Below are 27,084 nucleotides of genomic sequence, written 5' to 3' on the forward strand. Positions count from 1 at the left end.
GAGGGAATAGAATTTCCGGCACTGGAGTCACGTTGGTTCACACCTGCGTCCTCCTCCGGGGACCCGGCGACTTCTGCGTGTCCTGGTGAGCGCTGGGTAGAAAATGGGTCGAGGGGGCCTTCTCCTCCTTTTTTATGCGAACTAATATTTCATCCGGGAATTTCGCTTTGTTTGTGCGTCATGTATTTATTTGTGACACATTGTACCCTGGTAGAAAGAGAAAGATACTTTCTTAGGTGTCTTGTGAACCATATACAAAGGTACATAGACCCCAGCGCCACTTTCTCCTGAAGAAAAAAGCTTTTTTTTTGTTGTTGTTGTTGTTGTTTGGATGCTGTAAATGGAACCAGGGCCTCATGCATGCTAAGCCTGCTCCACCACTGAGCAACACCCCCATCCCCGTTAATAACTATTCTTATCTGAACTTTATAGGTCTCTACCTCTGTACCAACCTTTTTTTTAAAAAAAAATATTTATTTATTTATTAGTTATTGGCGGACACAACATCCTTGTTTGTATGTGGTGCTGGAGGATCGAACCCGGACCGCACGCATACCAGGCGAGCGCGCTACCGCTTGAGCCACATCCCCAGCCCTGTACCAACCTTATAAGCCCTCCTCCAGGAGGAAAGAATGGAGGCTTTGTTTTGTTTTGGGTACTGGGGATTGAACCTAGGGGCACTCTACCACTGAACTACATCCTCAGTCTTTTATTATTTATTTTTAAATTTTGAGACAGGGCCTTGCTAAGTTGCTGAGGCTGCCCTTGAATGTGCATCCTCCTGACTCAGCAGGAGGATTAAAGGTGTGCCATCCCACCAGCTAAGAAGGCTTTGTTAGACTGGTACTACCAATTAAATTAGCTATTTGATTTCTCCACAGAATAATAAAGTACGTTTTATGGCAAACTGTTTAAGCATACATTGAAATTACAGGCATGATATTATCAGGTTGTTGGTGAGGTATCACCTAAAGATAAGAATATTGGTCTACTAAAACCACAATAGTAACATTTCCTCTAAGAAAATTAAAAATCTAGTATTTACTTTTTAAAAAATATTTTTTTAGTTGTCAGTGGACCTTTATTTTATTCATTTATTTACTTATATGCAATGCTCAGAATCGAACCCAGTGCCTCACACATGCCAGGCGAGAGCTCTACCACTGAGCCACAACCCCAGCCCAAAGTATTTAGTTTTTTTGAAATTAAAATTCTCCACATTGTTCCAAAATAGACTTTTGGGTGTTATTGGATCTAATATCAATCTCTTCAAAGTTTTTATATTGAAAACTTTTAATGTCTCCTAGGTTCTTTGAACTGAAAACAGTCACTGTTGTTTCTCTGTTGACTTTTTTTTTTTAAAGTTTTTTTTTTTTTTTTTTTTTTTAGTTTTTTTAGGTGGACACATATCTTTTATTTTATTTTTATGTGGTGCTAGGTGAGCAAGCTACCACTTGAGCCACATCCCCAGCCCCTCTGTTGGACTTTTTTAATGTACTTTTTTTTTTTAAAAATTATTTTTTAGTTTTATGTGGACACAATATCTTTATTTTACATTTTGTGGTACTGAGGATTGAATCCAGCGCCTCATGCATGCTAGGCTAGGTGAGCGCTCTACTACTGAGCTACAACCCCAGCCCCTCTCTGTTGACTTTTTTGAAAGGTCACATGTTCTTTCAGAAAGTCACAAGTTTTGCTATTTGTTTAAAGTCTGATGGCGTATTAATATTTTCTCCATTTCTTATATATATCCTATAAACTGATGAATGCCTGAATGACTGAGGGTAGAGAAAAAAATTCACACTAGGTCTTTTTTTTTTTTTAAAGATATTGATATAGGTTTAGGGAAATAGTTACATATTCAAAGGAGAATGGGGCAATCTTGAGAAAGATTTGTAGGTAAAGCTTTACCTCCATTGTAAGTAAAGCAAGGAATGCACATGAGGGCTATCTTCAGAGGGAGGGAGAGCTAAAGGTCTGTTCTGAGGGAAGTTATACACTAATAAAGAGGGCAAATAAATGAATTTATGTAGTGATCAGAATTTTGGAAGTAAAGTGTAATATGCTCTGTTAGTGTATGAAAGTAGGTGAAGGAAAAAAAAAGTGAGTTCTATTTAAGCTGAGATCAAAAGTCCATAGTGGGGCTGAGGTTGTGGCTCAGTGGTATTGTGCTTGCCTTTCATGCTTGGGGCACTGGGTTCAATCCTCAGCACCACATAAATATTTAAATAAAAGGTATTTAAAAAAAATTAGTGCTCTTAAAAAAAAAGACCATAGGAATTCACCTTTTTGAACTAGGAGGTATGGAAGGAAGTGCGTGACTAATTTTATTTCTACAGCTATTTATTTTTGTGAATAGGGAATTAATTCAAGGAATTAATGAGAATCAGTGATTAAACATTAAAGAAAAAGTTCTCTATGAAAATTCACTTGTTAATTCTCAATCTTAAGAAATGATTATGTTCATAAATAGTCAAAGCTTCTTTGAGTGGTTGTCAGTCCATTTTGGGATTCCCACAAACAAATTAGGGCTCAGTTTCCCTGAGAGAAAGTTCAGACCAGCTAGTCTTGTGTCACTCCTTATATAGGCTGACACATCTAGTAGTTTGATACCACTAGATATTAAATATGATCTGGTAGAAAGCTCTGAAGGAACCATTTGGCATAACAATATCCATTTTACCTTAAGTGTTTGCTACTTAGAGGTCTTGGTGAATTAGCTGGCCATAAAGAAAAAAAAAATTGATGAGGGTTGTTTTGTTTGTACCAGAGATTGAATCCAGGGCCTACCACATGTCAGGCAAGCTCTCTCCCTCTAAACTATATCTCCAGACTTTTTTTTTTTTTTTTTTCATTTTGAAACAAGATCTTGCTAAGTTGCCCAGGCTAGTCTAACACTTGTGATTCTCCTGACTCAGCTCTCCTAATAGCTGAGATTACAGGTATGTGCCACCACACCCAGCTTTGATGAGAGGTTCTGAAGATAAAATTGGTGAGGATGTGTATATTCTGCTGGTGGCAGAGTTTATTGAAGAAGCAATTTGAGCTGTTGGCAATATCTATTAAATATGTGCTTTAACTTTAGAGTAGTGGGTGCAATGTCTGTTAATATAAAACTGAAGACATTTCATCACTATTATTTGAAATAGTCCTCAATTAGAAACAACCAAATATGGCTCAACAGAATAAACAATATTATTGGAATCCTTATTGTAAACAAAAGGAATAAATTAATAATAGATGCCATAGTATAGATGAACTTCAGTACATCATCATTATTGTTGTTGTTTTTTGTCATATTCTATTTTTTGTATGTGTGTGGTATTTGAAATTGAATCCAGGCCCTTGTGTATGCTGGGCAAGTGCTTTACTATGGAGCCATCCCCAGCACTTGTAATTTTTTTTTTGAGACAGGACCTAAGTTACCCAGGTTGCTTTAAATTTGCAATTCATCCTGTCTCAGGCTCCTGAGTCACTGGGATTATAGGAGTATACAGTCATACCCAGCAGTAGCATAATTGTCAGTGAAAGATAATAGCCAGGTGTGGTGGCATATGCCTGTAATCTCAGCAACATAATGAGGCCCTAAGCAATTTAGTGAAACCCCTGTCTTAAGAAAAAAAAATAAGAAGGGTTGGGAATGCAGCTTTGTGGTTAAGTACCCCTGGGTTCACTTCCTGGTATAAAAAAAAGAATGCCTACCTCTTCCAAGACCAACTTCATTATAAAACCTGTATATATCTATCTGTTGGTGCCTAATGAATTTCAGCAGATTCAGTGGCTTAGAATAGTACATGCTTCCCAGTCACTTGGGAGGCTGACACAGGAGAATTGAGAGTTCAAAGCCAGCCTTAGCAATGGCGAGACACTAAGCAACTCAGTGAGACCCTGTCTCTAAATAAAATACAAAATAGGGCTAGGGGTGTGGCTCAGTGGCCAAGTGCCCCTGAGTTCAATCCCTGGTACCAAAAAAAAAAAAAAAAGAATAGTACATGCTTATCTCACAGTTTCTCTGGGTCACAAGTCCAGTCATGGGTTACATAGGTTTTCTGCTCAGGATTTCATCTGTTTGTAGTCAGGGTATTGGTAGAGTTTATTTTCATCTGGTTTAAGTGGGAAGAATCAATCTCCACACTGAAGTAATTTGCAAAATTCATTTCTTGGCAGTTGTAGGTGTTTACCATAGTTTCTTGAGTTTACTTATAATTTTTGTCATGTGTACCCTTCATTAATATAGCTAGCAGAGTATCTGTACCTCACAGAAGGACTCTTGAAGAGTCTTCCACATGATTATATTAGTTCTACCAGAATGATTTTCCCTGTTGATGAATTAAAAACCAACTCATTTGGGGCCTTAATTACATCTGCAAATTTCTAGCCACATTCTCTTGGCTAGAAACAAATCACAGATCTTGTGTATCAATCTGGAGAGGAGCTTATCCAGGCGCATGAATATCCCAAAGTGGAACTCATTAAGGTCCTGTTAGGGTGTATTGGCTGCAGTGTAGGTGTAGTCCACTAGAAGGTAATGCTCCTGGTATGCCGTGAGCCTGAGTTGCTCTCCAGTCACTAGTCAAGCATGAACGATGCTTTATGGCAAAAGCTACCTGAAGTTGGGCCAGTGTGCAGAGGGAATTGGGCATAAAATGCAGTGTTAGCACCTGAAGAACTATGGGGAACCAAGGTCTACGACATAGGCTTCTTATGGGTTGATATGTAGAGCAAGTTGGGTCAGCATGCATCTTGCATTCTGTAATGTACTGTGACTTGTCATGGGGCACTTAGGAAACTCTGAAACTGACGCATGTGCTGATGTGCTTCTAGTGGGAGTGTGGGGAGCCACATGAGTGACCACACCCTTCCAGTCCTGATGCCTCAGATTCTGACCAACCACTGCATTCACTGTGGCTTGGGCAGGATCTAGCTCAGACATCAAAGGGTCTTCTTTGTGGGATGTGCCCCCAGGTTTGAGTTACACTCACCTGTCCCTTGTAGCCCTGCCCCTTCTGCCCTTTTTTGGATAGAACTTCTAAGAACAAGAGTCTCCCCAATAAAAGCTCACTTCCAAACATATTCTCTCTCTCATCAGCCTCTTGTGACTTTCTTTTGCTCTCCCTTTTGGGGAGCCTGAGGCTGAGAGCAGGGAAGCTGTCCTGAAGCTTGTGTAAATTGTGTCTGTTTTATTTGGTGTCCCTGCAAATTCACATAAGCCATCTTAAGTTCAGCTGCCTGCACTGGTCAGGGGCGGCATGGGAGTCTTTGTAATGGCTGGTATCCCTGTTATGAGGACTACAGGATGATGACAAAGAGAATCGATATTGCCTATGGAGCCTGTATTCTGGGCACATGGTGGGGACAGAGCACCAGAGGATGACTCATCATGCACTAGTGGGATCCCACAGAAGTTTCCATCCTTCTTCAGTGTCCCCGTAATGCCCCTGTACTTGGAAAACTTAAGGAAAACTTAACACATTCGGGATAAAAGACAAAAGTTTAAAGAAACCAGTATTGTATTTCATAGCAAATGTTGACGGGGAATTTGAAGCTGAGATGAATATTTAGTCTACTGGCACATTCCACTTTCTGGCTACTCAACTTCCATATTCACCCTTCTACATATATTTTAAGTTTCTTGCAGTAATTAATCAAGTCTATATTTATAGCTAAGAAAATATAAGGGAAGAAATCCTAACCCTTCCCAAGTGATATGATGCATATTCCCACTACACATGGTATATCACCATCATAAGCCATATTAACTGCTCCTTGTATTTCATCACATTCTCAGTGAATATTGTTACCTCAGGACTAAATTTTAAAATATAACCTTCAGGGGCTGGGGATGTGGCTCAAGTGGTAGCGTGCTTGCCTGGCATGCGTGCGGCCCGGGTTCGATCCTCAGCACCATATACAGACAAAGATGCTGTGTCTGCCAAATACTGAAAAATAAAATATTAAAGTTCTCTCTCTCTCTCTCCCTCTTTCTCACTCTCTCACTCTTTCTTTAAAAAAAATAAAAATAATAAAATAAAATATAACCTTCAGTACTTATGTGTAAAATAAAAATGGAAGGAAGATTGAAGTGATTTGTTAGTTTTGTACCTGGTAGAGTTAATCCAAACTCCATTCCCAAAGGGTCTTCCATTCTTCATTTTTTTCAGTTGAATTTTTCCATTAAGCTTTTTCTATTCAGCATGGAAGTATGTGAGACTTTAAATTTCTTTCTCCTTGCCCCAATTATACAGCTGTACCTCAGATTCTTTTCTTTTTTTGGTACTGGGAATTGAACCACTGAGCCATATCCCCAGCCCTTTTAATGTTTATGAGACAGGGTTTTGTCAATTTGCTTAGGACCTTGCTAAATTGCTGAGCCTGTCCTTGAACTTGCAAACCTCCTGCCTCAGCCTCCCTAATCACTGGGATTAAAGGTATGCACCACCATGCCCAGCCTGTACCCATTTCTTTTTGGTACTTGGCGTCAATCACTATGGCCAGTAGATCAGCCCCCTCCCTTCATTTTGCTTTTTGTTTTAGATATTTGTGATATATGAAGCCCAAAATACCCAGGTAGCTGTTTCATTTCTAGTTGTGTCCTGAGGGAGGCATTTCCCATTAGGGCTTAAGATCTAGGTTCCTGGAACTGAGGCAGAATTTCTGTCTGCAGAGTCAATTCTACATTCACTGATCAATTATTTCACTCCAGGATTCTGCCTATGGGGAGAAAGTACCATGTAAAGCTGTATGATTGTGTGTGTGCATGTGTGTGTACACGTGAGTTGGGAATGGAACTCGGGGCTTCACACATGCTAATGCTAGGCAGGTAGGTATTCTTCCACTGAACTACATCCTCATCTCCAAGGTCTGACTTAAAGCATATACTCTTAGCCTTCTGCACATTCCACATGCAGGAATTTGACCAGCCACCAATTGGAAGATAACATTCTATTGTTGTTGGCATGTACTATATAGGTAAGCCTTCGGTGGTTGCATCTATACTGAGAATGTACAGACCTTTTCTTCCCTTGCCATTATTTCCTAAATAATACAGTATAACAACTATTTATATTGTATTTATGTTGTATTTGGTATTAAAGTAATTTAGAGTTGCTTTAAAATATTAGGGAAATGCACCTAGGTGATAAGCAAATACTGTGGGATTTTACTTAATTTTTTTCCTTTAATTCTGAAGATTGAACCCAGGGGCGCTCTGTCACTGAGCTATATATCCTGCTTTGTAAAACTGTTTATTTTGAAACAAGGTCTTGCTAAGTTTCCCAGACTGTCCTTTAACTTGCAGTCCTCCTGCTTCTGCCTCCTGAGTAGCTGGGATTATAGGCATTTGCCACTACACCTGATAATATTGTGCAATAAGGCACTTAAGCATCTGGGGATTTTGGTGTCCACAAGGGTTCTGGAGCCAGTCGCAGAACAACTATGTTGTATCCTATGAGACAGAATCTCATCCATTGTGAGGTTTGTCTACAACTTTGTCCTGTGAGTTTTGTGCTGTTTTTCCTGAGATTATGGGGAATCAAATGCAGAGCCTTTTGCATAGTGTTGAACACTATGCTATACTCCCAGCCCTGTACATGAGTTTTCTTATAATATTTCACCTCTCATGTAGATCAGGTACTTCTGAATGGTAACCTAACTAATAAGACTATTTGATTGCATGGATGTATTCCTGTTTTTGTATGTCCTTTGTGGTGAAGTAAATTTTTTTTTTTTTTTGGTATCAGAAATTGAACACAGGGGTGCTTTACCTCTGAGCCACATCCCTAGCCCCCCCCCCCTTTTTTTTACTTTTTATTTTGAGACAGGGTCTTGCTCATTAAGTTGCTGAGGCTGGCTTTGTTTCACTTTGCAATCCTGCCTTAATCTCCTGAGCTACTGGGATTATAGGCATGTGCTAGCATGCTGGTGTGAATTTCTTAATTAGAAATAATGCTATGTGATTTCCAAGATGATAGATAAATTATTTTGTGAATTCACAGATGGTAGTGCAGGCAGCAGTATTACTAATGGAGAGGGAAATCCATATTTATAACATAAGTGTATTATAGTGAGGGTAAATATTTGTCACCTTCATGCTAGCAGAGGTTCAGTGTGAGCAACTTGTAATCAAAACACCTAGTGAAGTGCCTGTCTGGTCCTCTGTAGGGAATGGTGCCATAAGGGATACCTATCTCTGGTTTCTGCTTTTAGCAGATCAGGCCCACAGCAATAGTGTTAGATGGTTCAGCCTAGGTAAGGGCGAGTCCATTTTGTTGAACCATGAATGATGTTATCTCTGCTCTTGAGGCAGTTTTGCTCATGGCCCATTAAACAAACACCCATTGGGGTGGCTGAGAAAGTAACAGACAACTGTACAAAAGTAACAGAGTGCATCATGGTGTTCATATAATTATTAATCATTATTTATTTATTTATTGGTGGTGCTAGTGGTAGAACCAGGGCTTTGTGCATGCTAGGCAAGCACCACACCCCCAACCCAATTGTCTTATTTCTAGAGGATCACCTTTGGCGGGTATTCACATAGGTCACAGATACTTTGACAGCCTATATCCTTTTTGAGAAGGCCATCTGTGATTAAAAAAAATTTTGCAGATTTGCTTGTCACCCAGTCTTGGTTTTCTACATCCTTGGGCATCCAACAAAACCATTGACAGCTATTGATGAAACATTGTATATACATACCTCTGGCCAAGTGAAGAGCCAAATGTACTGCTTGAAGTTCTGCCACTGGAAAGTGAGGGGGTTTAGTTTGTTTTGGTACTGGGGATTGAACTCAGGGTCACTCAACCACTGAGTCACATCCCCAGCCCTATTTTGTATTTTACTTAGAGACAGGGTCTCACTGAGTTGCTTAGCACCTTGCTTTTTGCTGAAGCTGACTTTGAACTCATGATCCTCCTGCCTTAGCCTCCTAAGCTACTGGGATTACAGGCATGCACCACCGGGCCCACCTATGTGTTTTGTTATTGTTGTTTTTTGGATGTAGAATACAATATATTTATTTTTATGTGGTGCTGAGGATTGAACCCAGTGTCTCACACTTGCTAGGCAAGCACTCTACCACTGAGCTACATTCCCAACCCTGGGAAGTGAGTTTTTATTACAATATTCCACCTATTGTGGCATATCTAATAAGACTAGTTGATTGCGTGGATATACTATTGGAGTGTCCTTTGCAGTGAAGTGAGGTTTTTTTGTTGTTGTTGTTTTGTTTTGTTTGTTTTTCAGAGAGAAAGAATTTTTTAATGTTTATTTTTTTTTAGTTTTCGGTGGACACAACATCTTTATTTTTTATGTGGTGCTGAGGATCGAACGCAGCGCCCCGCGCACGCCAGGCAAGCGCTCTACCTCTTGAGCCACATCCCCAGCCCTGAAGTGAGTTTTTTAATTAAAAATAATGCTATATGGCTGGGTGCAGTATTGCATGCCTATAATCGCAGTGGCTGTGGGGCTAAAGCAGAAGGATCGAGAGTTCAAAGCCAGCCTCAGCAAAAGTGAGGCGCTAAGCAACTCAGTGAGATCCTATCTCTAAGTAAAATACAAAATAGGGCTGGGGATGTGGCTTGGTGGTTGAGTGCCACTGAGTTCAGTCCCTAGGACTGCCTCCCACCCCCAAAAAAAGAAATAATGCTATGTGAATTCCATGATGAAAGATAAATTATTTGTGAAGACATAGATGGTGGTGCTAACAACAGTATTACTAATGGCACTGTTACTACAGTCTGACCAGTCATTGGTCAGTGGTACACCATGCTTCAGCTCTGTACTTTTCAGGTGGTGCATGTCATACAGACACATCTATAAAGGGGGAGGTTTAGGTTTTGTGTTAGTATACTGGGTGAAAGGAAGCCATAGGCATGGATTGAGGGAAAGGGACAGTGTAATTGAAGATGGTGTTGAAATAGTCTTTGCCATTTACTCATGCAATTTATTTAGGCTCACTGGACTTGCCAGAGCTCAGTGTCTTATATGCCATTTCCATTTAATGTGGATTGATGGTACATATGCCCAAACGTAAGGCAAGGTGGGTCAAACAAGTCCCTGTTTATTTAAGAAGATCGGACTATTTGGTCACTTGATGTTCCACAGTTGTTTATTCTCTACCGGGAGTCAGGGCTAAGTTTTTTCTCAAAAGGAGAGTAATTTTCTGCAGAAAATTGCACATTGATTCCATGCTACTAGAAGTCTGTACTATAAATCTCCTATTGGATATACTAGATCATTTGGGGTAAGTGCTTGAGGAGCTTATAGTATAGCTTGAACTTGCTTCTGAGCATGCTCTTGTTCTGGTCCCTCTTTTTTTTTTTTTTTTCTTTTTTTAATTTTTATTGGTTGTTCACAACATTACAAAGCTCTTGACATATCATATTTCATACATTAGATTGAAGTGGGTTATGAACTCCCAATTTTACCCCAAATGCAGATTGCAGAATCACGTCGGTTACACATCCACAATTTTACATAATGCCCTATTAGTAACTGTTGTATTCTGCTACCTTTCCTATCCTCTACTATCCCCCCTCCCCTCCCCTCCCATCTTCTCTCTCTACCCCATCTACTGTAATTCATTTCTCTCCTTGTTTATTTTCCCATTCCCCTCACAACCTCTTATATGTAATTTTGTATAGCAATGAGGGTCTCCCTTCATTTCCATGCAATTTCCCTTTTCTCTCCCTTTCCCTCCCATCTCATGTCTCTGTTTAATGTTAATCTTTTCTTCCTGCTCTTCCTCCCTCTCTGTTCATAGTTGCTCTCATTATATCAAAGACGACATTTGGTATTTGTTTTTTAGGGATTGACTAGCTTCACTAAGCATAATCTGCTCTAGTGCCATCCATTTCCCTGCAAATTCTATGATTTTGTCATTTTTTACTGCTGCATAGTACTCCATTGTGTATAGATGCCACATTTTTTTTATCCATTCATCTATTGAAGGGCATCTGGGTTGGTTCCACAGTCTAGCTATTGTGAATTGTGCTGCTATGAACATCGATGTGGCAGCATCCCTGAAGCATGCTCTTTTAAGGTCTTCAGGGAATAGTCCGAGAAGGGCAATAGCAGGGTCAAATGGTGGTTCCATTCCCAGCTTTCCCAGGAATCTCCAAACTGTTTTCCAAATTGGCCGCACCAATTTGCAGTCCCACCAGCAATGTACAAGAGTACCCTTTTCCCCACATCCTCGCCAGCACTTGTTGTTGTTTGACTTCCTAATGGCTGCCAATCTTACTGGAGTGAGATGGTATCTTAGGGTGGTTTTGATTTGCATTTCTCTGACTGCTAGCGATGGTGAGCATTTTTTCATGTACTTGTTGATTGATTGTATGTCCTCCTCTGAGAAGGGTCTGTTCAGGTCCTTGGCCCATTTGTTGATTGGGTTATTTGTTATCTTATTGTCTAATTTTTTGAGTTCTTTGTATATTCTGGTTATTAGGGCTCTATCTGAAGTGTGTGGAGTAAAGATTTGTTCCCAGGATGTAGGCTCCCTGTTTACCTCTCTTATTGTTCTGGTCCCTCTTGATGCGGGGGGAGGGGTGGAAATTGTTGGGGCTTTTGTTTGTTGGGGCTTTTTTTTTTTTTTTGGTCCCTCTTATCAGAGTCTTATTGGTGATTGAATAAAGCAGGTTCAAAGGTGGTGTTTGATTAAAAAAAAGGACATTCTGTTGTTTGCAACAACATGAATGAACCTGAAGGATGTTATGTTAAGAGAAATAAACCAGGCACAGAAATGCATTTACCTCATGATCTCCTTGTATACCTAAGCTAAAAAAATTTGAGCTCATAGAAGTAGCAAAGGGATAAAGAGGGGGCTGTTGTCCAGAGGATATAAAATTTCAGTTAGAATTAGAAAGATCAAAATCTCTCTTGTATACCTGGTGACTATTAGTTAATAACATGTTATATCCTTGAAAATTGCTAAAGATTTTAAGTGTTCTCATCACAAAATGAATTTATATTTCAAAACAACATTGTATCCTATAGTTTGTAGATTAAAAGTAAACAAATTGTATTCTGCTGTCATATATAAATTAGAAAAAAAAAGTAAACAAAGTGCCCCCCCCAATGCCCAAGGCCCTGGGTTCAATCCCTAGCACCACACACCAAAAAAAGTAAGCAAATTATGAAAAGTAAAATTTAACTGCAAGTAAAGTGATTTCACGACCCTCAATGTCACACAGAATTACATATAAGAGGTTGTGAGGGGAAAGGGGGAGGGAAACAAGGGAGAGAATTGAACAACAGCAGAGGAGGTAGAGAGGGAAGATAGGAGGGGAGGGGAGGGGGGATAGTAGGGGATAGGAAAGGTAGCAGAATACAATAGTCACTAATATGCCATTGTGTAAAAATGTGAGTGTGTAACCGATGTGATTTTGCAATTTGTATTTGGGATAAAAATGGGAGTTCATAACCCAATTGAGTCAAATGTATGAAAATGATATATCACGAGCTTTGTAATGTTTTGAACAACCAATTAAAAAATAATAAAAATTTTAAAAAAGACTTAGGAAAAAAAGGTGATTTCACAGTAGGTTATGGACATCTTTACATAGTTTGGGGTGTGTGTAATTATTATAGGGCTTTCAAAGAGACCAAGGTTAGTCTACTAAGAAGTCAAAGGAGAAAATACTTCCCTGGGAACTGAGGTTTAGAGTATCCTGGGGTTAAGAGGGTGACTGTCATTTGCCCCCATTCCATACTCTTCCCTGATTGTTTTGTAAATCTTAAAACTTCATATTTTTCTGATGCTTCAGTATTTCTCATCCAAGGCCACCAGATGTGCCAGTGTGGTAAGGCTGGCCTCTGCCACAAATTCTTATTATACCCTCTAACTGTGAACTCCTGACATTCAAAGGCACCAATGGAATCTCTTTACTACTTTTGCTTAATTACCCCACTCAGACTTCTAGTAAACCCCCCAACCCATAGGTTGTCACCCTCTTTCAGCTGCTCACCTGCTTGGTTCAACCTGCTTTCCATTGTAGTCCCCTGCTTGACTTGCTGTGCTTTCCTCTCTAGAACCTGTGAATATAATAAATCTTTAATATTATGTGCTTCTCTGAGTGTAATTTCTTGGCCATGTTGGAGTAATCTCCCCTGTTTTTAACACACTGATTAATGCCCTAATTTTCACATAAGAAATTAGGTGAGGTTGATATTGAGGTTGTAACCCCCCCCCCCCCAGGGTTTGAACCCAGGTGTGTGCTTTACCATTGAGCCTCATTCCCAGCCCTTTTTATTTTGAGACAGGGTCTCACTAAGTTTGAGACTAGCTTCAAACTTGTAATCCTCCTGCCTCAGCCTCTGTAGTCACTGGGATTATGGGCATGGACCAGTGTTGTAACTTAATCCATTCGCATAAATTTTTTTGTTTAATTTTTTGACAATAACAGCCCCTGTGGTGACGAAAACATTTTTTTTTCCCATAAGAACTATCATAGAAGCTCTTTGGTTCTTAGTTCTTAAATTGAGCTGCAGTTCTGAGCTTTTCACTTTCTGCACAAGCACATTCAGAAGACACAGTCCTTTTAGTGATTATTACTGCTATACTGGTTACAATGCACTATTCATTTCACTATTCATTTGACCTTCCAAGACAAGTGTTAGAGTTGATACTTTATCAACCACAGGTACCAACTTGGTTAATATGGTTTAGCTGAATGTGTTTCCTATTGGTAAGGAGCTCAGTTCTTTTATGGCTCAAAGACTGGGTGAGTGAATGGACTGGAAGGGAATGATTGTGGGCATATTGTAGGCACTGTACTTGGATCTAGATCCCCTTTCTCCCATATTGGGGATTGAGCCCAAGGGTTCTCTATCCTCACCTCTTTTTTTATTATTTTTTATTTTGAGGCAGGGTCATACTAAGTTGCAAGAGGTGCCTTGAACTTTGGGTTCTCCTGTCTGAGCCTCCTAAATAGTTGGGATTATAGGTGTGAGCCACCCCACCGATCTAGACATGTGACTTACCATATGTCGATTTAGCATTTGAAACATCTAAAGACCTATAGGGTTTTTGTTAGGGTGAATTTGGTTCATGAGTCATGAACTGTGAATTCTTCGGGGGGTTGTCATTTAAGTTTCATTCTGCAGATCACTATTTAGGCTGTTGTTCTATTTGATTTATTGAAGATTTTTTTGTTGTTGTTTTTTCTGGGAACTGGGAAGTAAACCCAGGGTCACTTTATCTTGAAGCTACGTCCCCATCCCTTTAATTTTTTATTTAGACAGTGCCTTGCTAATCGCTGAAGCTGGACTTGAACATGCAAACCTCAGCTTCCTGAGTTACTGGGATTACAGAATTTTCCTACCACATCTGGCTTTTTTTTAAGAGCTAATCTTTTAGCTAGGCACAGTGGTGCATACCTTTCTAATCCCAGCGCTCTGAGACTGAGACAGGAGAATCATATGTTTAAGGCCAGGCTTTGGCATTTAATGAGCAATCCTGTCTCAAAATTTTTAAAAGATCTGGGGATGTAGCTCAGTGGTAGAGTATATTTAATTCTCAGTATTGCCAAAAAGAAAAAGAAGAAAAAGGAACTCTTTAAAATGGATGTTACAAGGTAATATAAGAGACATGAAGGAAGTGTAAGGAAGAAATTAATAAAAAGTAAAGCAAGGACTGGGTATATAGTTCATTGGTAGAATGATTGCATCTTCTGTACAAGGCCCTGAGTTCAATCCCCAGCACCACACACACACACACAAAAAAAAAACTGATGCAAAAAAAAATTTGACTGTCTTTTCTCACCCGATGAATACTATGGAAAGGTATTCTTTGAGAAGATCCATAAAGTAGACAAGTGTTGGTGGTTTGGCATTTACCTTTTACTGATGTGGGGGAAGAGGGCAGATTTCTTCATTTTGATAATTTTTTCAACCAAGATGCTGATGAAGCTGATCAGTACTGGAAATGTGTTCTGAATTTCTTAAAATCCTTGATAATTCTAAACTTGTTGGGTCAAAGGTGAAGTAGTTAATGTTTATTTCCCTCTTTTGCTATCATCTTGCCCCAGAACCAGTTCACAGTATCTGTGCTTTCTAGCCAGGCACAGTGGTGCATGCTTGTATAGCTGGGGAAGCTGAGGCAGGAGGATCATAAGTTTTGAGGCCTGCCTCAGTAACTTAGCAAGGCCCTTGGCAACTCAGCAAGACCCTGTCTCAAAATAAAAAATAAAAACTGCTGGGATGTGGTCAGTGGTATGGATTAAATTCCTACTTAAAAAAAAAAAAAAAAGTAATTGTGCTTTATCTGTGTATGCATGTACAGGACATTTGTTTTCTCAGCTGCTTGTTTTTGTTTTCCCCCATAGCACTTACGATTAATATCTCAGTTATTTTGTTATTGTTTTTATTATCTTATAGAACTTTGGATCTTTAAGGACAGGACATTTCCTGTGTATCCCTGCTCTGGATATGCCTACCACAGAAATAGGACTTCCTGATTATTTGGTGAAAGAATGAAAGAGTAAGACAGACCTGAGATAAACTTCTAGTAGCCACAGTAAACAAAGTAGAAACAGGTAAGGTTTTTTGTAATAATATATTTTATTTTGTCCCACATTGAAAATTATTTCAGTATGTCATCAATAAAAAAAATTGAGATAATTACATTCTTTTTCTCATACTAAATCTTCATAATTCACTGGACCCTAAAGTTTGATTGTACTTGTTTTGTGTTTATATCTCATAAAATTAATACAGAGGGGTAGCAGTGGGAGGAAGGGAAAGAGAAGGTACCTGCTTGGCTTTCCTCCACACACCTGTGCCTAGTTGCTGTGCTTTCTGCCACCAACCTGGGCATGCTGCTTCCGGTCCCCCAGAGTCTATTCTGCCCTACTGCTGGCTGCACAAAATAGATGTCCCCTACCAGTGCTGCTGCTGGGTGTGGTGCTGGTGGCAGCTGTGGCATGGCTAGCAGCGGGCATGTGTACCTATGAGACTGCCTCCTGTTGTGAAGGAGTTGGTTGCAGTTGGCTGCCAGCTGGTGGGTAGAGTGACTTGAGAAGGAAGACTGTTTTCTGTTACCTGCCAAATCAGTGTGCATTGTGGGCCAGGATGGCATGGCAGAGCTGGGGATTCGGCCCTGTTTGTGTGGAGCTAGAGGGGCCCCAAAGCCATTGCCTGAGACTGCATAGCTTGGAGCTCAAGGATGAAGGTGTGTCCTACTGTCCCCCTAGTGCCTAGGTCAGCATTGCTCACTCTACCTGGTACCAGGTGGGCAGTGCCTGCTTGTGCTCGTCACAGACTAGTGGTTACAGGGATAGCTCCAGTCACTGGTGCCACCATTACCTGCTGCTTTATGAAGAGGCTGTGGATGATGATCCCTTGTTCTCCGGTTCTTGCAGGTGTCTACTATCTCCTAGCCAGCCATCATTCATTTGACCTACCCCCATCCAGAGTGAGAGATATGGCCTCCATTCTCCTGTCTTCCCTCCCCAATTCCTCCTTTCTCTGTTTTTGATCTCATGCCCATCCTACAAGAAGGCCATTTCCTGTTCTCAAACTAGTATTTCTAAAACGAGAATAAACTTGCTTTATTTTTTTAAAAAGGGGGGAAAAAAGGTATGCCTGTAATCCCAGCATTTTAGGGGGCTAAGGCAGAAGGCTCACCAGTTTGAGGCCAGCATAGCAGCTTATCAAGGCCCTAAATAGTGAGACCCTGTCTCACAAACTAAAAGGGGTTGAGGATGTGACTCAGCAGTCAGTGACCTGGGTTCAGTCCCTGGTACCAAGAAAAAGCAGATTCAGGAACTGGGGATGTAGAGTACATGCTTAGCATGTGCAAAACAGGGTTCGGTTCCCATTGCATGCATATACACACAAATAGATTCAGATATCCAAGTTATTCCAGACATATTTGAGAGTTTTCAGGTAGCTAAATCGTGTTCATCTTTTTATTCTGATTTTAATTTATTAAGCAAAATTATTTAGTCATACTAGATCCTTAAGAAGTGGTCAATAACACTTGGGGTTAGTACTACTGAATTAGTACTACTGTATAGTTACAAGACTACCTTCTAGTCATGTGGAGAGTAGTAAGAATCATAGGAGATCAGGCTTTTAGGATAAGCAGCAGCATCCAAGTCCTGTTTGACAACTTCCAAACTGGATGATACTAGCCTAATTATAAGTGTTGTCTGAATTGTAGGTTTCTTCAGTATTAAGTATGGTAATGGTAGGATGATTATGATAATTATCTGAACTTATATATAGAAAGGTATTAGAGCAACCTCTGACAAATACCAGTCTTGTCAGTATTTGTGTAATTGTACTTGTTATTGAATACTCCATTTTTAGTGGCTTTCACATATGTTAACTGTAGAGAGAACACTAATGTATGATGTTTAATGACTGATGTTTGATGTTGATTAATGATTGATATGAATGGGACTCCACATAACCCTGTATGAAAAGGAATGGAGATTGCTTCTGTCCACTTAGATTCATACGCTGCCCTAAAGTGGTCTTGGCATCAGGGAAGGGAGCATTCAGGCACATTTCACCATCAGCATCCCAGGATGGCAGCCATTGATTTGTCCCATGGTAAGTCCTTATTGATGCTCTTTTTCACACTGTTTTAGGTCTCCCCTGCAGAATATAGAGTCCAGTGGATGGTGCTTCAGCAGTCATGCTGCTGATTCATTTAGGAACAACTGAAGTGGGACATAGAATGTTGTCTCATAATTCATCTCCCTGGTGTCTGTGCTTTGGGAAGAGGTGCTGCATAATCTTCATGAGTTCTACCACCATGGGAAAATAGAGTTATATGTTTTCAGGGCTCAAGTTTTTTTTTTTTTAAAAAACCTATAAAATGAGATCGTTACCCTTTCCCCAGTGGGCAGCATGGCTCAGAATTGGCTTCTTGGGCTCTAGGTGAGACATGTCATGGCTATTGTGGCATTTCATGTTAATGTTGTATATTTATGTGGTTTTTAAGTGTTTAAGATTATGAGGGAATTTCCATGTAGAATGGAATGACTTTATAGCATGTGAATATAGGAATTATGGGCAACTCTGGGTTCTGATGCCATCTTTCTTTTCCATTAGGCCTTCTTTCCACGGAACCAATCTGCTTTTATGAAGAAAAGACAAACGTAGAAAGAATGGTGACTGACTACCAGGCAAATTATTACCAGGTAAAAAGAAAGGGTGTCCTTCCACAAAGTGGAATACTTCTGTGCATTAAAGACATTGCCTTTTAGAGAGACTTTATTTTAATGGAAATACAGCCCCATTTAAGGACTGAGTCCTCATTTGAATTTCCTCAGGGAGTGGAAGCCTCAGATTGGTGAGGTGTTACCTTGAAAATCATCCCAGTATTTCAGTAATTACTTTGATCCTAATGATGCCCACTGCATGTTTCTCATTTTGCTGAGTACTCTGACAGGTGGTGAGGCAGATTAGTGTCCTTTTTTCAAATAATTTATTCATTAGCATTTATCTGCAGTGTGCTCAGGAGTGTGTTACAGTAGAGACAGGTAGGACAAAAGCTCCTAAACTAGGTGTGCTGAGATTAATTCACGTTTAACAAATGATGTTCAAGGCATATATAATGGTAGGTAGTTAACAGTGAGTGAGTTTAGATAGAGAGAGGCGTTCCTAGGGCCATTGAACACTGGGGATGGAATATGGGAGACCTCAGAACCATATATAGGTATTAAGCCCCCTTTCCTAATTCTCCAGTGAACATTGGTGGAAGTGTTAATTGGCTCAAACCAGCATGTGTGTAATGGTTTAGGATTCAGTGACCTTTGATGATGTGGCTGTGGAGTTCACCCTAGAGGAGTGGACTTTACTGGACACAACTCAGAGAAACCTATACAAAGATGTGATGCTGGAGAACTTTGAGAACCTGACCTCAGTAGGTAAGGCTGTCATTATTCCTTGTAATTTGATATGGAACAGATGTATTTCATATGCTTATTATTGTCTTGCAGAATTGACTGTTAATTCTGACTATAGTGGGAAATAACACATAGTTCCTGATGTAATACATTTTAATCTACTGTGGCCATTCTTAAAATGTCATCAACACCATGACCTCACTAAGCCTGTTAGGAATATACACTTTCCTTCCACAACTTTGAAATAACTATATTGGAAACTTGGTTTGAGGCTTGGTTGTCTATTTTGAGAAGCACTCCAGATCAATCTAATGCACAGTAATGTTTGAGAACCAGAGGGAAGAGTTGCTGTCCCATGAGAACAAATATCATTTTGTTAGATTTGCTTTATTTTCTACTTGAAGATAAGTCTTAGTGTCTGTAAATGTGTATGTCAGCTTTCATTTGACTATCAGAGTTTAGAGATAACCAATCTTTTGGGGGCACAGAAATGGAGAGACATGCCTTTTTCTTTTTTCTTTTTTTCTTTTTGGTGCTTGGGATGAAAATAAGGGCCTTGCACATGCTACGCACATGCTGTATCAATAAGTTATATATTCAACCCATATTTTTCCATTTTACCCATTTTGAAATAATTGCTTTCATTAGAACTATAATTCCTTAGTCATAAGAAGGATTGTCATCTCTTGCATGAGCCTCTTCCATTCATGCATCTTTCCACCTGCACAGGATATCAGTTCTTCATACCTAGTCTGATCTCCTCGTTAAAAGAAGAACAGTTGAGGACAATGGAAAGTGAAGTTCTTCAATGTGAGTAAGAAGAACTCAGTTTAATGAGGAATTTTTTTCCCTAGTTCTGAGGATTGATCTCAGAGGCACTTTACCTTTTAGCTACACCCCACCCCTTTTTTTATTTTGAGATAGTTGATCTTCCTGCCTCGGTGTCCCAAGTATCTGGCATTATAGGCGTGTGCTACCTCACCCAGCAATATGGGAATTTTTTTTTTTTTTTTTTTTTTTTTTGGTACTAGGGATTGAACCCAAGGGCAACTCTACCACTGACCTGGATCCCCAGTCCTTTTTATTTTTTATTTTGAGACAGGATCTCAGTAATTTGGCCAGATTAGTCCCAAAATTGTGATCTTCCTGCCTCAGCCTCCAAGTAGCAGGGATTATAGGTATGTGCTATACATATGAGAAAAAATTAGTTTGCTTTTTGTGTTTGGGATTGAACCCAGGGGTGCTTTAATACTGATAAAGTAAACAAGGAATATTTGTTATTTCCCACCTTCAGAAAAGATTGGGAATTTCTTTATAAAGAACCAGTATAAATGAGAGATATTTGCATCCAGAGGGAGGAATTCCTTTGGAGAGAGAATCTAAATACCATGAAGCTCTCAAAAAAGCACATTTCTGAATATATAACTGGATAACGTGATAACTTGGTTTAAACAATTTTAGGGAAATATGTCCCCAGCCCTTTTTATCTTTTAAGAAGGGTCTTGTCTTGTTACGTTGCTTACAGTATTGCTAAGTTTCTGAGACTGGCCTTGAACCTGTGATCCTCCTGCCTCAACCTTCTGAGACACAGGGATTACAGGTGTGCACCCCCATGCCTGACTAATATGGAAAAACATTTAAAGGTGTACTTTATTTCTGAAGCTTGAAGCCATTTTCCTCAGAATTTGAGATCTTCCACTTCCTATAAGCTATTACTTTCAATCTACTCAAACATTCCTATAATTCTCACAAAATTACCCATTCTGTTCCCTCTTTTAAGTTTATTGTTTCAGTATATGCTTTTCCTAGTTCTTACTTTCTTTTTCTGATAATCTTCACTTTAATTTTCACAGAATCAATATGAAATTAGCCATCTAAAATTTTGACCTTGTGTCCTTATTGCTGCTTTTTTTTTTTTGTTGTTGTTTTTGGCAGTGCCTGGGATGGAACACAAGGGGATATGCTTGCTAGCAAGCACTCCACCTCTGAGCCATGCTCAGCTCTATTGTCAAATTTTTAATATACTAAAAATCCTTAAATCTGATATTTAATTTGCAAACAAGGAGAGTTGACCCCTCATCATTTTTAATTTCTATCTACCATTTATTTCTTCAAACCCTTACATTTCTTTTGCTGTTTAGCTTCAGAATTGGAACTCCAACCTAGCACCAAAGGGTCAGAGCTTCAGAATGACTGTATGACACAAACTTCCATTGGGATACAAACGGTAAGATTAACAAGGGGTATTTGTTATTTCTCACTCTTAGAAAAGATTGGGAATTCCTTTATAGAGAACCAGTACAAATGAGATATTTTTAAAAAAATATTTATTTTTTAGTTGTAGTTGTCAATGTCTCTACTTTTTCATTTATTTTTTTATGTGGTGCTAAGGATTGAACCCAGGGCCTTGCACGTGCTAGGCAAGCACTCTACCACTGAGCCCCAGCCCCAGCCCCCAAATGAGAGATATTTGAGAGTAGTATGTACCTAAGAGGAAGCAGTTCCTCTGGAGAGAGATTTTGAACATCATGAAGCTTGTTGCTTCAGAGCTTTCTCAAAAACACATTCCCAAATATGTAACTAGACAAATTGACATGTAAGTTTTAAACAATTTTATGGGAATATAGTCTTTTTACAGTTGGAGTCAGTGGCACAAGATTTTGATGAAAGGATCCATTATCCAATTTTTAGGAAATAAAGAGGCCGGGAAATCTGTGCATGAAATGGAAATTGTAAAAATTATAATGACCATGGAAATGTCTGGGTAAAATTTATTTCACCTTTCTGAAATCCCTTAATCTTCATTCATGCATTCATCAGCAGGCAAGCCTCAGTGATGGAGGGACACTGTGTGACTATAAGCCATGTGGAGAAGTACCCATTGAACAGTCATGCCTTATGACAGATGTGAGAATGCAAAGTCAAGGATACATTTCTGAGGGTAATGGGTATGGAGAAAACATCCTTACTCTACATAAACAAACCTCTACTGAACAGAACCTTTCTGAGTTGAATCAGTGTGAACAAGTCTTCAGCCTGACTCCAGATATGATGTACCAGGGAACTAACATGACAGAGAAACCCTTTGAATACAGAGACAGTGGGGAAGCCTTCTTTAATCAATCATACCTTCAGGCAAATATGGGAACTCACAATGGAGGAAATCCGTATGAATGGGAGAAATATGGGAACGAACCTATTCATGCCACAGACCTTGATGTACATCTTCAAATTCTCAATGCAACAAAACCCTACAAATGGGAGGAATGTGGAAATGGCTTTCCGTGTTTTGTATGCCTTAATAATCCCATGGGAACCCACACTGGAAATAAACTCTGTGAATGCAAGGAATGTTGGAGAGCCTTTGCAGTTTCCTCACACCTAACTCAGTATGTAACAATTCATACAGGAGAGAAATCCAAAAAATGTGAGCAATGTGGGAAGTCCTTCACTACTTTTTCTCAACTTTCTGCACATATAAAAACCCATAATGGAGAAAAGTCCTTCCAATGTAGGGTGTGTGGCAAGTCCTTTAAAAATAATGCATACCTTAATGATCACAGTAGAATTCACACTGGAAGAAAATCATATAAATGTGTGGAATGTGGGAAAGCCTTTCTTCGGTGGTCAGGCCTGACTGAACACATACGAGTTCACACTGGAGAGAAACCTTATGAATGTAAGGAATGTGGGAAAACCTTCTCTAGATCTACTCAGCTTACTGAACATATAAGAACACACACTGGAATCAAACCCTATGTATGTAAGGAATGTGGGAAAGCCTTCACTCAGTATTCAGCCCTTGCTACACATGTACGAATTCACAGTGGAGAGAAGCCCTATGAATGTAAGGAATGTGGGAAAGCCTTCACTAGGACTTCAGGCTTGATTCATCATGTAAGAACTCACACTGGAGAGAAGCCTTTTGAATGCGTTCAGTGTGGGAAATCCTTCATTACTTCTTCTCATCGTACTAAACATTTGAAAATTCACAGTGGAGAAAAGCCCTTTGTGTGTGATATATGCGAGAAAGCTTTTATATATTCCACATCCCTTAACATTCACATGCGAACCCATACTGGAGAGAAACCCTACATATGTAAGCAATGTGGAAAAGCATTTGCTGTTTCCTCCCGACTAAACAAACACACAAAAATTCACACTGGGAAGAAGGCCTATGAATGTAAAGGTATGGGTGTTACTATTTAGCCCATCTGTTGTGACCTTTAAAGTTGACAGTGACACCAAAGATCATCAGATTAGTCTTAATTGCCTTGTATGGGTTGTAATGGTTCAGATTATCCTTAGATGCCATCCTGATAGTATGAAATAAGATATGTTGATCCCCTGGAACTTAAATATTTTCTTTTAGTAATGTTTGGGATCAACCACAGGGTTGATGTACCATTGAGCTACATCCTTGGCCCCTTCCCTGTTGCCCATTCACAGATACCTGAGTCTGAGCACTTGTCGATCTTAGGTGAGGTCAGTATTGCAGGTTGGCCTCATCCTGGTGCTTGGACTCATAGTTACCTTAGCATTAATACATGCTATATGAGGTAAACGAAGATTTGGTTCTTATCCCTTGTTGATAAGTGGCTGCCAGTGTGGCTTATTCATGTGAAAATTCACCAGACTCCAAGATGATATAGGACACAGGTGAAATGTTGAAAGACACTCTTCCAAGCATATCCTCTAATCCCACTGATCTCCCACTGAGCATGCCAAGAAGGAAACCATCCTTACCTGTTCTTAATGGCTAGTCAATATTCGTAGCTGATTATCCCTACATCCTCTTCTTATAAGATCTAAGAAATTTACTGCTTTGCCTGCTGGGTTCTTTGTAGATCCAAGCAGCAGTGTCTTTGCTAGTATAATCTAATTTCTGTTTCTGACTTCAGTTTTTGTTTGTTTGTTTTCCCATTACTGGGGATAAATACAGGGTCTTGCCCATGCTAGGCAAGCACCCTGATTGAGCTATATCCCCAGCGATTTTTTTTAAAAATTTCATTTCAAGATAGGGTCGCACTAAATTTCCCAGACTAGCCTATAACTTATGATCCTCCTGCCTCAGCATCCAGAAGGGTTGAAATTATAGGCATGACCACCATGCCCAGCCAACCCATGATCTTTTTATCAAATAGTTGTTCAACAACATTTTTAGTAGAAGTTTTCTTAGTTTTTGTAGTATGTTTAGACTAAAAGTTTTCCAAATCTCCGAAGCTTTGGTTCCTTTTTGCTTAATATTCTTTCTTCAGTTCAGCTCTTATTTTTTGTTTGTTTTGTTTTTGTACTGGGGATTGGACCCAGAGGGGCTTCACCACTGTGCCACATCCCCAGCCCTTCTTATTTTTTTGATATGGGGTCTTGCTGAGTCGTTTAGGGCCTCACTAAGTTGCTGAGGCTGGCCTTGAACTTGGCAGTCCTCCTGCCTCAGCCTGCTGCATTGCTGGGATTATAGGTGTGCACTACTGTGCCCACCTCAGCTCTTACCTTTTGCATTTTAATAAAGGAGTCAGGAGGAACCAAGCTACTGCTTCAACATTTTAATTATAATTTTCTCAGACTTTCAATTGTAATACTTCCAGGTTCTACCTTCTATGAAATGCTAGAATATAGTTCTACCAAGTTCTTTACCTCTGCCTTTCAAGGATTGCATTTTCTCCATTTTCTAATAATAGTCCATTGCCAAGTGACACTTCACCAGAATATCCTTTAATTTTTTTTTTTTCCTAGCATGTGCTTTAAAAAATTTTCAGCCCTGATACATTACTGAATTTCAAAGCTGCTTGCACATTTTTAGGCGAAATCCCACTTTCAGTTCCAAAATCTGTCATATTTAGCTTAGGCCACAATAACAAAATACCATATATCAAGTGGCTTAAAAAGTGATTCTGTTTTGAATAAATAAACTGAAATGATACAGAAATTTATTTTCTCACATTTTTGAAGGCCAGAAGTCTGAGATCAGGAGTATCAACTGATCACCTCACCAGTCAACTTCTGGTGAGGCCTCTGTTCCTGGCATGCAGTTGCCAGCCGCCTCAATGTGTCTTCATGTGATGGAGACTAAGAACAAGGTCTCTCTGTCCTCTGATAAAATCATAGCCCTGTTGGATTTGTTCTCCACTCTTTTGACCTCACTTCAGTAAAGTCCTAAAGACCCCACCTTAAAAGTCATATTGGGGTTTAAATTAAACATGAATTATTCGAAGTTGCCACTTTAGGGCACATAAACACATAGATTAATTTATTTGGTTTGTCACCAAGCAGTCATATCTGTAGAGAATGACTATTATTTTTCTAGTTCAACTGTTATTTTCTTTTTTTAATGAGTATGATCTCCAGCACAATACTGACCAAAAGTAGTAAAAGCAGCATATTGTTCTTCAAAGTTCTGATGAGATGCTCTCCATTTTATTGACTTATTAGGTTTTACTTTTTACCCATTCTGTGTATAAAGATTTCTCAATATTCCTTAGTTTGTGAGGCTGCATTCCTCTTGGATTTATTAATTGCCTTCCCTGCATCCTGTGATCATGTTCATTCACTGGTAAGACTCAAGTACCTAGAACTCCAATTGGCCTATAATGCCTAATAAGTACTTGAATGAGTGAATGAATGAAAGGACTCTCAAATGTGGTCATTTATGATTTTTATTATTATTTATTGATTTAATTTTTTTAAAAAAATATTTTGAGACAGTGTCTGGCCAAGTTGCTCAAGGCCTGCTGAACTGCTAAAGTGTGTGGACTTGTAATCCTCCTGTCTCAGCCTCCCAAATCTCTGGGATTATAGGCATGAGCTACCATGCCTGGCTATTTTATTTTTTTAATCTTAACATTTTAAAACTTTTTTGTGCTGGTGATCAAACACAGGGCCTCACACATGCTAGGAAAGCAGTATACCACTGAGCTATACCCAGCTAGTGTTAACTTTGTGTTCTTAGATCCACTCAACTTGGACATAATGGATCATCTTTAAAGGTAACTTGCATTTACTAATGTTATAAAATCTTCTCACAAATATATGTTTGAATAACAATGGCATGTGATTGTTCTGTAACAAAAAGCGGGGTATGTGCTTAGCATATGCAAAGCCCTGGGTTCATTCCCCAGTATTACCAAAATAATAATTCAAGAAAGACTTGAAAGATATTTAGATGTAGATTATGACAGTATCATACATTGCATTGGGGAATATTGCCATGTTTTCTAAATTCTTAACTTGGTGATTTATCCTGTTGATTTATTCAGATCTAGAGTAATTATTACTGTTTTAGGTACCCTTTTTCTACAATGATTTTAAAGCATTTGGTCAATTTCTTTTATGCTTATAGGACAACTAGGGTTTCCAATCCCATCTTACACATTGTGAGTTAAAATTTTCTAGGCATGTTTTCATTTTCACTTGTGCAGCAAAAATTTATGTTTTTTTTTTTTTCTTATATTTTTAATGTTTACTGGTTGGGTAATTAAGTTTAGGTTTCTTGTATTCTGGAATGATTTCTTTGTGAATTTTTAACTTGTGTTAATCTTGGCAAATATTTAGTTTTGTGATTTCTTTCAAAAAATATTTGTTTTGAAAAAATCTAAACTTTCTCATGTTTTCTATTCAATTCTTTTTTGATATTAATATGGCTATATCAGCCTGATTTTTTTTTTTTTTTTATTTCTCAGTCTCTCTGACCCTTTGTATATATTCTGTTTGTTTTTTGGTGCTGGGAATCAAACCTAGGGCCTCATGCATGCATGCTAAGCACGTGCTCTACCTCTGAGCTACAGCCCAGCCCCAGAGGTGTCTTTATATATACTTTAGTAGCTGGAGTTAAAAAAAAAAAAAAATCGAATACTTGAAAAATCCTAACAATCCTTTTCTTTTATCTCGAACTATTTAGTCCATTATGTATAATATAATTAGTAATAAATTTGGAGTAATTTTTAGCATCTTGTTTTTTCTGTTTGTCCTTGTGCTTATCTGTATTTGTACTGGTATTTTTCATTGAGATTACTCTACTCTTGGTGTTTTAAATTTAGGTACTCCATTACTTTTTAGTTGCTATCTAAACCATTAAATTCATTAAAAAATTTTAATTCTTTGTTAATGCTTTTTCTTTCTAACTAAATGGACCGGCCCATTTGCATTCATATTCCCATGATACACTTCCTGAGCTTCACACATGCAGAGACCCAGGAGTAGGTGCATCCTCACACAAGCCATTAAACAC

The 27,084-nt window shown here is 39.0% G+C and overlaps 1 protein-coding gene across 6 annotated transcripts; it reads left to right on the forward strand.

The window, feature by feature from the left end:
* Positions 1–26,864, forward strand: Znf561 (zinc finger protein 561). 6 transcript variants are annotated; one of them, XM_026399812.2, is made up of 8 exons: positions 1–85; positions 15,376–15,533; positions 17,428–17,556; positions 18,061–18,149; positions 18,752–18,878; positions 19,587–19,667; positions 20,999–21,084; positions 21,678–26,864. In XM_026399812.2, the coding sequence occupies exons 3-8, from the start codon at positions 17,430–17,432 to the stop codon at positions 23,064–23,066; spliced, it is 1,899 nt and encodes a 632-aa protein (XP_026255597.2). In that variant the 5' UTR covers positions 1–85; positions 15,376–15,533; positions 17,428–17,429; the 3' UTR covers positions 23,067–26,864. The 6 variants fall into 6 exon arrangements, with proteins under 6 accessions (XP_026255597.2, XP_026255599.2, XP_026255605.2 ...); XM_026399814.2 differs by having other exon boundaries at positions 21,681–26,864; XM_026399820.2 differs by having other exon boundaries at positions 17,455–17,556; positions 18,697–18,878.
* Positions 26,865–27,084: the final 220 nt, after the last annotated feature.

The sequence above is a fragment of the Urocitellus parryii genome, chromosome 3, assembly GCF_045843805.1.
Source record: "Urocitellus parryii isolate mUroPar1 chromosome 3, mUroPar1.hap1, whole genome shotgun sequence".
NCBI classification, from domain to species: domain Eukaryota; kingdom Metazoa; phylum Chordata; class Mammalia; order Rodentia; family Sciuridae; genus Urocitellus; species Urocitellus parryii.